The 12,203-nt window shown below is 40.9% G+C and overlaps 1 protein-coding gene across 6 annotated transcripts in view; it reads left to right on the plus strand.

Moving 5' to 3' along the window:
* The window catches only part of ANO1 (anoctamin 1), an 80,599-nt gene that overhangs the window by 57,085 nt on the left and 11,311 nt on the right, over nt 1-12,203 (plus strand). For all 6 annotated transcript variants that reach the window (XM_021402674.1, XM_021402675.1, XM_021402671.1 and 3 more), the window contains 8 exons: nt 51-211; nt 3,775-3,857; nt 5,546-5,557; nt 6,385-6,456; nt 9,477-9,551; nt 10,434-10,635; nt 11,304-11,415; nt 12,101-12,158. In XM_021402674.1, the coding sequence (XP_021258349.1) occupies nt 51-211; nt 3,775-3,857; nt 5,546-5,557; nt 6,385-6,456; nt 9,477-9,551; nt 10,434-10,635; nt 11,304-11,415; nt 12,101-12,158 (775 nt within the window). The remainder of the gene's footprint in view (nt 1-50; nt 212-3,774; nt 3,858-5,545; nt 5,558-6,384; nt 6,457-9,476; nt 9,552-10,433; nt 10,636-11,303; nt 11,416-12,100; nt 12,159-12,203) is intronic.

Genomic DNA, 12,203 nt, shown 5'->3' on the forward strand with positions numbered 1-12,203 from the left:
GTTGAGCTGTACTGACGTTGCCTTTCACATGTTGTATTGCTTCTTTGCAGTATGGAAATGTGTGACCAGAGAAACAATATCACCATGTGTCCCTTGTGTGATAGAACATGCAGTTACTGGAAGATGAGCTCCGCTTGTGCGACTGCTCGTGCAAGTCATCTGTTTGATAACCCTGCAACTGTCTTCTTCTCGGTCTTCATGGCTCTCTGGGGTAAGAAGATATATGCCTTGATGTTAAGTTTTTAATTATTTAAGATACAACAGGAAGAAACAGAAGACATAAAGCAGTATATTTATACTCAGTTAATTATATAAAGGACTTCTCTTTCTCCCCGCTCCACCCCCGCCATGAAACTGCCACCCCCAAATTTATATTCTGGACTGAAAGCTAAAATTCAAGAAGTTGCTCAAGATGAATATCAAATGAAATTGTTAAGCATCTGTCATAAAACTGCAGCATGGTATGTCAAAATTTCATTAACAAGATTGCATAGCTTGCCAAAAAAATCTATTTGCAGAGCCAGCTTCCACTTTAGAGCATTACAGAAGAAATGTATTGATGTACTTTGGGGTTGAGGGGAGGGCTCCATGGGGAAGTGTAATGGCCTTTAACGTCTCTGGACAAACCAAGATTGATTCCTGAGTGTGCTCCGAGATGCAATTAAGTTTATCAGCAAGAAGACATCAAGCATGCAGACCATGAACCGGGAATTGTGTCATAATAGGTACTTTCTTCTGATGTCGACTGGCCCTGTATTTGAGCAAGTCACTTAACCTTTCTTTTCTCATCTGCGGAATTTAGTTAAAAGCATTGTGAAACTTTTTGTGGGGGTAGTTACAGAGGGCTACGTGAGCCATAGTCATCCTCATGACAGGCACTGGGGGCCTGTGTAGATAAGTGGGAACTGATGGGTCCAAAGCCCATGGTTGTAACTGGAATCCTGTACAGTGAGGCTGCAAAGAACAGGAACATGTGCTTCACTACCCTCAGCTGTGAAGTTCAACAGTCACATGATCCCAGTGTTGGTGAGAGCAGCACAAGAAGTTTGCCCTGTACTGATTTTTGTACAAACCAGTGTAATTCCACTTAGAGCAATATCTTCTTCACTAGTGTCTCCATTTCAGTTACATTGAGCTAAGGGCTGATGCTACGAGCTCACTGCCTAGGAAAAGGGCTGTCCTGCGGAGAGATTAAAGGGCAGTGGGGAGTCAGGTGCGCTGCAGATCCAAAGGAAAAGCTGGAGACCTGAGGACGTTGAACTCACAGCAGGGAGGAGTAGCTGTAATCTTCAAGATCATCTGGCCATGTAATGCACAGGGAGAAATGTGATACACCCCAAAGCTGGGTGCCGTGTCAGAGGCTTATAAATAGACTGATGTTCTCATGTGGAGAGTCAAGTATCAGTTTCGGTCTCTTTCAATTATTGTGATCCCCACACAGGTATTGGCACATAATGCTCTGTTGTCCAAAGAGTAGGGCTGTTTGCCTCCCATTCCTTAGCAAGAAACTCTGGATCCCTTCATCCACTTTTTACCTTCTGGGGCAAAGGCAGGCACATTGGCAGAAGCCAGTTTCTGTGCTCTGTGCAAAATAAGGCTTAATCTCTGAGATAGTTTTGGAGTGGGATGTGAAATTCCTCAAGTTCTTTTTGGGTCAACATAAAACTTTATTGTGATGTAACATATAACAGTTGTTTCAATAAGGTCATTTTGAATTTGAAATCAGAAAATTTTCCACATTATTCCGCATTGTTTCACACTTCACTTTTAAAGGGTTTGTCAAAATGTTTTTCTTTTAAGGGGAATGAGGAATTTAATTTTTAAGGAAATAGTATTAAGAGAAATTGATTATATTTAAGTATATGTATAGTCTGAAGTGCCATTTGTGAGCACCTCTGCTTGTCAGGAGTTTTATTAGGCTTCTGTACAGTTGAAGAACTGAGGCAGATGGAATCTAACCTGCTCAGATGGCACGATGTCCTTAACATAGCAAGGGAATTACTCAAAGTTTGAGGAAATTTCTATGAGCACCCTTTTGGCCAGGCTGTCTTTCTGTGATGTTGTTCACATAATTGCCAAGATTGAAAAGACCACCAAGATCACGTAGTCCAACTGTCAGCTCATCCCCACCATGCCCACTGAGCCATGTTCCTCAGTGCCATGTCTCCATGTTTCCTGAACACCTCAGGGATGGTGACACCACCACATGGGCTGATGGTACAGCATTCTGGAGAACTCTGCTCATATGAGTTACAGCAGCTGCAGCTCTGACCCGTGCCTGTCACAGGTTCAGCATTACACGTGAGCCTTGGTCTAGTGCTGTTTGTTCTCCAGAAAAGCAGGCTCTCCTTGGCCAGCCTGGAAGCTTACCTGGTGCTGAGTGATACTGGCTTACTTCCAAAGGAGTGAAGCTGTGGTCTTAAATGACATGAAAACCTCAGAGGATCTGGATAAGATCATTTGGATAATAACCTCTGGGAAGTGTTGAGCTCTATCTATGCTGATGGGCCCAGATGAGGTATGAAAATGCAGAGGTATGTGTGGTGGAGAGGCTGTGCTCAACTACTGCAGCATACCTGGCACATTCGCCCACTGCATTGAAATGAGCTGGCTGCATTTCAGTTGCAGTTTTTTCATTTTGCTTCTTTGTAAGGCAGTGCCATGAAGCAGCTTCTAGTAGCAGTAATAAACAACGTGTCATTCATTGTCCATATTCTTCACTATGGGTGGAGACTGCAGGCCACAGGACAGGGGCCCCAGCAGCACGGGATGGGATCTCTGGGACCCTGACACGCTCTCTTAAGAGACAGTTATGTGGTACGGGTACAGTGATGAGACTCAGCCATAAAGTTGGCAGGTTGGAGTTGCTCTTGGAATACGAGTACCATGAGCAGAACCAGGTTCTGGACACGAGGGTGTCCTTCCCTCTGTATTCAGTGTTCTTGCCCTCTCCCTGCCTGCTTAACATGAGGGCAAATGTTTGTGAACACATCTGTTAATGCTCACTGCAGGAAGCTCCCCTGGGAACACCACTTTTGGTTAGACTTGCCTCTTTCATAATCACTTATTTATCATACTGTGCTGGTGTATTCCCAGCATCTAAATATGTCCTCTGAGAACTTGCTCAGTCTCAGAGGCAGAGAGACTGATATAGACTGGGATCTTTCGCTGTGACTCAAGAAATGCTTTAGTGATGTTTCTTTTCCGGAAGTCGTCTTCATCAAAAACAAGATTTCAGTGTCTATAATGGTTAAAAAAAGCAAAACCATTACAGGCTTCTTCTTTAACACTCTGCTCACCTGCAGCTTTAACACTGTTATAAGTAACTGGATTTGAGTGTGATTATTAGAGCCAACATAACTATTATGACCACTAGATGGATGGAATTAAAATACGCAGATGTTTTATTTTGATACCTTTGAGTGAATAACTATACCAACAGTACAACATTAGTTAAATCAGTCATATTTTGTGTAGATGAAGCACAGATTTGTTTGGACTTATGGATGGAATTACGTACAGATGAAGACCAACAGTGTTATTAGTCACATGCAAATATTTAAATAACTTTGGGTGTTTGACTTTCTTATACCTCTTAAAAACTGTATGCATCATTCCACATGAAGCCATGTGGGCATAGTAAATGCCCTTTGTTTTAGCTCACACAGACAGAAAAGTTGGCTGCTAGCACAGATTCCAGGCACATACCTAGGGCTGATTATGACTCCTGAACTTCTGTAAAACAACAAAATAATAGTCAACCTGTTGTTTCAGCTGCTACCTTTATGGAACACTGGAAGAGAAAGCAGATGCGGCTCAACTACAGGTGGGACCTGACTGGGTTTGAAGAGGAGGAGGTTCGTCCCTTCCGTTCTGACTCTTTGTCTTGCTCCGCGGTGTTCAGAGTCCTTCCATGCCCCGAGCTTTCAGACCTTAGCCTGTGGGGTGCTTAAAAGACAGGAAAATCCCATATGTGAACGATTTGATGTTTTTACAGGAAAGCTATGGCTAGTACATATTGTTGCCATAGAAACATAATTGTGTAGCCACAAAATCATGGTTGGTGTTGGTTTTTTTTTTTTTTTTGGAAATGTGCAGCCAGGTCACACCTAGCAGCATATGCATGGAATATATGGCTCACAGGTTACTCCCTGGCTGTTGTCAGGATACTAACAATCACAGACCTTAGTTCATCTTGCACTGCTGTAAATCAGAAATGAATGTATCAAACCTGACAAAGCTACAGCATTGTATTTAAAAAAAAAAAAAAAAAGGCACTGAAAACTCCACTTTAATGATGCAAGATCAAGCTGTGACTTGGCAAATAGTTAAGAAGGTACTGTCAGACAAATACTTGGGGCAAAAGGGGAAAGAGAGGGATCTGTATATTTAAGAAAGGGTATTAAAAATTGATGAATTTCTTGAAGGAAAGGAGATAAAATGCTCAGCTTAGAACCTGCCTTACACCTTTTTGTTTTTAATTTTGTCACTTTACAAGCAGCACCCACTTGCCCTGACCACAGCACGGTGACAGCTGTGCCAGTCTTGCCCTGGCCTTGGGCACAATCTGGGGGTGCAGGTCCCCTGTGTCACCCCAGCCAGGGCATACAGCTGGCATGGGGCCACTGCCCTGCTTCCTGCCTGTCCAGATTTATTGCTGTTGCTGTTACTAAAAGGAGCGCGGCTGCACTTGTCATATCACAAGCTGTCCTAAATAGGTACACAACAAATATTGTTCCCCTGAAACAAAAGCCTCATAGATTTGACAGGGTGCTGTGCCGCTGGGTGAGCCTTGGGCAATTATTGCTCCCCTCACCCCCAAACATTCCTGCTGAATTATCTCCTCTTAATATACTTAGTTCCTCCTTAATATATTTAGGCACACTATGCAAGCAGCCGCTCTGCCATGCACTTTGCTAGATTATACCTATTTGACTGGGAGAGAATATGGGGCTTTATTTGCTGGATGCTCTACCGCCCTTTTATTTTTGGCAACTTGCTGATAGCACACATGAAAGTAGAAAGGATTAACTGTATCTTTCCGATGGCCATCTCCTTCACATCCAAGTTCAGAGCTCTACACAGCTAAAACCTTGTGTGGCCAAAGGCAGCAGCTGTTAATAAAAAATGTTTTATCCTTTGTTTTGTATAGGCAACTCTAGATAATACAGTCATGAGGTTAGCGAAGAATTTGAGCCCCTCCTATTTCTGATTTTGGTGAAACTTAAGCTAGTATCATGCTAAAGAGCTGGGGTTGCAAGTGGATACTAAAATACAAAGTGTCTCATCTCCCCGTGTTTTTTAGGGATACCTGTGTCATACAGTACCTACAGTGATGTCAATAGATAGTGTGGAACATGAGTGGACTGATTTTCTGTTAGCATCTGCCATCCGCTGCGCCTGTGTTTGTTTCATGTAATTGTGAAAATATACATCCAATATAATCTGCAACAGTTCAGTAATCAATATTTTTTTCCCCTTGTTCTTTTTTTTTGTGTTGTTTTTTTTTTCATTATTTATTTTTATTTTTTCTGGTTTCCTGAAGGAGGCAGTCAAGGTTTGGAAAACATGTTTTTAAAATCGCTCCTACCTTTTTTATTACATGTCCACTGATGAATGCCATCTTTTGATCTCCACCTCTTCTTTTTTTGAGCATCAGATTTCCCTTATAACTCCCACTGATCGCTTTTCCTTTACACCCTCCCCCTCTCCACTTGCTCAGACATTTTTCAGATCCGTTCTGTTTTCCATCCAATGCATACCTGTGAATTCTGCATCTTTTGTGAATGCATAATTATTGTGAATTCTGAAGCCATGAATCTTTCTTAATCTTTTGGCTGTCTCTTACTTCTGAGCATTTCCTACACCCTCTCCTGCAATGGGTAATTGTGTGGATTTTGTCAAAGACGGGATTATGGGAAGACCCCAGATGACAATTTTCTGGGATCCAAAAACCATGGGTTTTGCATATTTACAACAAATCAGTGTTTCCCTCAAGAACTGAAAATCACTAAATTTACAGTTAATGCAAAATCTAATTTTCATCAAAAGGATAGGTCGTTGAAATCCAAGTGTAATGTCACACAGTTTGAACCTGTCTGCAGGATGTGCTGTGTGCTCTTAAGACTTAAATTTAATGTACATAGGGTACAGGCAAATCACTACTGCAAATCAATCTGCTGCTGTAGAACTGTGAATCATTTAGTATTTAACAATTTGTTAAATGTATAATCAACTATCAATTGACATAAATAATGTATTAAGTGAATTAGAATTCAATTAGAAAACAGAGGTTATCGGGAAATTGACCGGCAAATGGTTCATACTTAGCTGATGCTGAAAACAGGTGACTTTGCTTTTTATTCAATATGAATTATTTCACAGGATCATCCCAGAGCAGAATATGAAGCAAAAGTTTTAGAAAAATCACTGAGGAAAGAACACAAACATAAAGAGGTATGGTAAAAATATTATTTTTTTCACCTATTAAAAAAGCTTTGAAAAAGGCCGTTTACAGCAGGCACTGATCTACAACCAGGAGAAAAAGAATAGAAATAGATTACAATGATAATAATAATAAAACAAAGGAAAAAAAAAAAGCAGAGATGCTGCAGATGGCATTTAAATTCCAGATGTTTTCAGCCCTGACATACATGTGGTACTTTGTGTACTCACATACTCAAGACCTGAATAAGTCTAGAAATGTCTGCAGTGATATGGTCAGATACGGAAGTGTGGTTTAAGAAATCTTGTTGGGTCTGATTTAAGGGGCTCTCCTGTTAGGCTAACCAATAAAACTTGAGAAAAGTAGAACAAAACATTTTACTCCATGCTATTACAAGTGCCTTAGGAGAGGTTCACTGTCTTTGAGCATCCATCTTCCTGCCAGCACGTCAACTTACAGGGTTGTAATCCGTGATGCTTCTCAAGTAAAGCTTTTGGCTATGTGTGGAGGCCTCTGGCACTGTTGTGGCTGCCCCAGGGAAGCCCCTGCGAGCCCTAACATCTGCTTTTGCCTTTTTGCTGAGAGCGTAGGTCAGGCAAGGCACTGGGCACTGCTTTAACATGACCCTTAGAAGATGAATGTCCTGCTGCTGAGCTGGGATCTGACTGTGCTTAGGTCTTGGGACTGTTTTGAAAATAAAAATATTTCTAGAGTGTTAATTGAGAGCACTAACACCAGTTTTCTCGCCCAATTCCAGCTTCGATATTAACTTTCTGCCTTTTAAAAGCATAACTTCCATTATATTTCACCGGATAAGGTATTGCTCACTTTTGCTTTTACCTTGCTCTTGACACTGATGTGAATAAAGTGCTACCAGCCATCCTGGGGTGCGTGCGTCTCACTCGCACCCAGCACAGTTCCTTCAAACAGCTCAAGTACTTCTGGGCCCCTTTTTCAGGATGCTGATGTCGATACTTTCTAGTTAATTGAGGGGATGCAGCGTGCAAGCTGTCTGGTGCAATGTGGAATACCTGATTTGCAGCACTGCTTTAAAATCCCTAGCAGGAGAAAAAGAATTTAGGTAGCTGCCTTCTTACATAAACATTTGAATGTTGAATTCACCAGAAATATGCAACTCACTGTTCCTTTTGGTATATTAGGAATTCAGGTCCTAAATGTGGAAGATTAGGATAATCAGACAATTAATTGTAACCTCAAAATATCAGTGTAGGAAAACTGAGCAATAAAGAAAGGGTTTTTTTTAACCGGACTATTTATAACTTTTTGGGCTGCATTCAATATGGATGTTACTAATTTGGGAAACGTGAGAAAAGAGTTTTTTTCTGAAAGACTTGGTAATTATCTTTCATTGGGATCTTGAGCGTTTGGGTTCAAATTCAACAATTGTATGTCAACTCATAAATTTTGTTAAAGGAAAACTATCTCAAGTCAACCCAGAACTTGCTCACATTCTTTCAAAAGAGGTCTGATTAAAAAATTACATACATCCTTCTGAAAGGAGAAACACTTTGGACGTCCTTTACACATTGTGAAGGAACAAGAAGGGCACAGTCCTAAATTAAAAACGGGAAATTCTTTGCAGGACAGTTTGACCTATCCCAAGATTTAGGGCAAAAGTTTGTCTTCTGCTGTTATTTTTTTTATTAACCTAAAGCTGCAACGCAAAGCATTGAGCAAACTAACAGAGCATTCACTTGTGGCTAAACTGCAATGTATGCAGAGTTAGTAGAGACTATAGAGATGAATTTAGTAGCGCTTTGTAATGCTATATTGCTCGATCCTTTTTTGTTTCCTTTAATTGCCATCAGAAGCATCGGTATTTTCCAGAAGAGGCAACAAACAAATGGAGACAAAGAGTTAAGAGAGTCATGGCTGGGGTGAAATTGGTTCTTTTTATTCAAACTTATGAGGAAGCTCAAATTATGTGTAATTATGGAAGACACAAATCAATTGTTTTTGGCTGTTGAACTCTTGTTTAATATTCACATTCAGTTTTGGGTTTCTTCCCCCTCCTCCCCTCGTTTCTTCAGCACTCTTTTAGCCACCATTTCTATGCATCTGGAATGGCACTGCATGGCTAACCTTAGGGGTACTGTGCTGGATTGAGGTTATGTTTTGCAGTGGAGCATGGGCTGTGTGTTGAAAGAGTTGCTTGCACTTCCTTAAGGCAACGTGCATGTAATAAAAATAGAATTTTGCATAATATTTTTATGTCCATTAAAATGTGTGCGTCATCTTCTGTAATGCTACTTCATTGTTTATTTTCTGGTGTTTAAAAACAATTCCCGGCATGAAAGTTCATGAAAGACTTGATGAGCAATACCGCTCTAAATGAAATCTTCGTCCCCAAATTCAGTGTGGTAGAGTCACTAGATGATTGGTGGGATTTAGGTTAGTCTGCAGACCATTGTTACTACATACGCGCATCGTAACTCTAGAACTCCCAGTAGCCTTGTCCGTCAGATACCGTGTGGATAGTCACATAGTTAAAACTTACTCCTATTGAAGCAGTTTGAGGTTGGTCACATTGCAAAACAAGAACTTCCCTGTCAACTGTGCGCTCATCCTGAAGTTTTTTGGTAGAGTGGCCAGTTGGGTAAATGCAGTGGCACCAGTTGGGCAAATGCAAAGCTGCAAATACCAACTGGGGAAGGAGAAGGGAAGAAGAGGAAGAATTTTTCCAGGGAAAGGAAAATAAAATATTTAACAGTGGGAGAGATCTTACATCATGGTTTATGACAGGCTATTTGCATGTTTCCTCCAGAAAGTATACAGAAAAATCTGTTTTATTTATACCCACAGTGCAGGCGCTTGACCAATTTGAACCTAGATACAGAGTAAACAATTTGCCTGTGTGGAATTGTAACTGTAAACACTGTGTCTTTGCATCTGCTAACTGGGTGTGTATTTGTTAGCCTTTGTTTCCCCTCTGTGTTTTTGTCACATGCACAAAATTACATGATCTATCTTTAGTAAATGTACCCTTTCCCCCCCCACCCCCAAATTTTAGACGGATAAAGAGAAGCTGACATGGAAGGATCGTTTTCCAGCCTATTTGACCAATTTTGTTGGCATTATCTTCATGGTAAGCATCACTTGGCAAAACCTGAAATTTATGTTACTGAGTGATCAGCTAGAACAGAAGTGATATGAATGCTAGTGAAAGCGTGATAGGTTTATCAGAATGATGTGGTTTTCAACAACTTTTTCCCAGCAAAAACATTCAAACATTTTATTTTTTTATAGCAAAAACTTTTACAGAAATTGAAGTGCTTGAAGTACTTCTTTACCACTGCTCTTGGAAGTACTACTCTTTCCACTAAAGAAATAAGTATATCTGAACATGGCAAGGGAAAAATGAAGGCATGGAGGTGGATATTACCACCATCATCAATGGGACAAAGCTTAAAACACACAGAGAGTGCTCTTGGGAAGTACTCAGGAAGGAGAGAATGGCGTATTTCTTATACCAAACTTTTCTGAAAGAAACAATGTGGCAAATCACAATCCTGATTGTGAGATTTTTAATAAATTAAGCAAATTTGGGGTCATATCATACAAAAGCAGAACTGAAAACAGAACAATTAGTTCAAAAGAAAAAGAAGAAAAAAAGAAATTAGTGATTAAAACAAGTCTTTTTTTCCCCATTTGCTGATGAACCATCATCATTTAAAACAAATGTTGAAGGAAATAATAATTCAAGACAGAATGGCAGTTGGATAGAAAGGGCTATGTCCTTTCCGAAGGAATAATGCACCAGGCTGACTTAGTTTACGTCTTTCTGGAGATTTTGATGATCAAATGACTAGTAAAAGTGGATCTGTTCTCACAGTGACTAGGAGCCTTAACACAATTTCTGGGGTTGGGATATGGCCCAGAGATCTCATCTGTATGGCCACGGCTAAGTCTCGTGCCAAGTGTTTAGTGTTAAATCTTTTGTAAGGTGCTGTGCTGCTCTTACTTGCAGGTGGGGCTGACATTCGCTATAGTGTTTGGAGTCATAATATACAGAATCTCCACTGCAGCAGCACTGGCAATCAGCTCAACCCCATCGGGCCGGTCCAGCGTCAGGGTCACTGTCACTGCCACTGCTGTCATCATCAATTTGGTTGTCATCATCATCCTGGATGAAGTATATGGCTGCATAGCAAGGTGGCTAACTCAGATCGGTAGGTGGAAGTCCTCAGGTGGTATTTGTTGGAGCAGTTATTTAATGAGAGTGCTGGAAGGACTGCAGTGCGTGATTGACTTCAAACTAGTGAGCAAACCCAGGGAATTTGAATGGGTGACCAGAGTTCTCACTGGTCACTTACACCTATCAAAGCGCAGGTGGATTCAGCTTTAAAGTCTAATTGCTAATCCAGTTATGTGTGGCAGGGGTACAGCTAAATTCCTGTACCTACTCTTGAGCTTGACTCTCCTCTATCACACAGTTACTGCATTCTTTTTCTTTCTTGTTTATTTGGTGTAAGAGATGTCAAGTAATGGAAAACTGTGAATGCAAAGAAAAACAATGCAGAAAAATAATTCCAAAAAGCATGACTGATGAAAGGTCCCGAAATCTTTTCAGTTAAGTTCTTGTCCATCCTGCAAATGATTGTCATGGAGGTCAGCCAGATGTGACTGATGCAACTTCAGATACTGGAGTTGTTGCAATGCAGCTGAACAGTGGGATTCCAGAGGACTTACCACTGATCTTCCTGAAGCCATTTTACTTTACCTCTTTTTGCTTAAAAGGGACTGAAAATGTTTTCCAAAGTCCACATTTATTAGGTCTTGTAATGTTCCAGATAGGGCAGTTTCTTAATGTTTCTTACACGTGTCCCATTGGTTCCAGAGGTGCCAAAAACTGACAAGAATTTTGAAGAGCGTCTGATTTTTAAGGCTTTCCTTCTGAAATTTGTCAATGCCTACACACCCATCTTCTATGTTGCTTTCTTCAAAGGCCGGTGGGTAATGAAAGTCTGTTCAGAGTTTTGATTTGTTGCTTCAGACAGCAGAGCAGGGTTAAGACCGTAGTTGGGTGATAAGGAAGACTCCTTGGGATGGGTGACAATAAAGATACCACAGGACACATTCTGGCTAACACAGCAGCAGTGAGGTTAGGTGCCTATGTGTAGTCAGAATCTAGCTCTGGTATGATTTTGAGTGAGAGGGCAGTGCTCAGGTGTACTGCTAAGGATTGTGGGCTGACGGGCAGCATGCAGCTGGCCTGGGGAACTGGGCTGAGGTGGATAGCTGATGCTCAGCCTGCGCAGCTTACTGCCTCCCCTCTTCTAACCTTACCTCACTAGTTTGCTCCCAAACTTTTCTATTCCTCTAATTTTGTTTTATGTTTGTTTGGGATTCTTTTCCCTTTTTAATATACCTTAGAGGATTTCTGCCAAGATGTACCTATACTCTTGTAGGGCATGTGGTTTGCGTTTTTGCTGAGCTTCTTGCTCAGTCCAGAGGACTTACTTTTTGAAACAAAAACCAAGAAACTCCCAAGATGATTGATCTCCTTCTCTTTTTTAGAAGTAATCCTTAGGTGGTCCCGCTCCATGACAGCATTTCACATAAATGACTTTAGAAATCAAATACAAGAAGTATGAAATCTATTTGAAGTTCTTAATTCTAACTGTTGCACTCTAGGTTTGTTGGACGTCCAGGAGACTACGTCTACATTTTCCATTCTTTCCGAATGGAAGAGGTAATTGTATTTCACCCTGCCTGTGCTCGCACCACATGTGAGCAC

The sequence above is a fragment of the Numida meleagris genome, chromosome 6 (assembly GCF_002078875.1).
Source record: "Numida meleagris isolate 19003 breed g44 Domestic line chromosome 6, NumMel1.0, whole genome shotgun sequence".
NCBI classification, from domain to species: Eukaryota; Metazoa; Chordata; class Aves; order Galliformes; family Numididae; genus Numida; species Numida meleagris.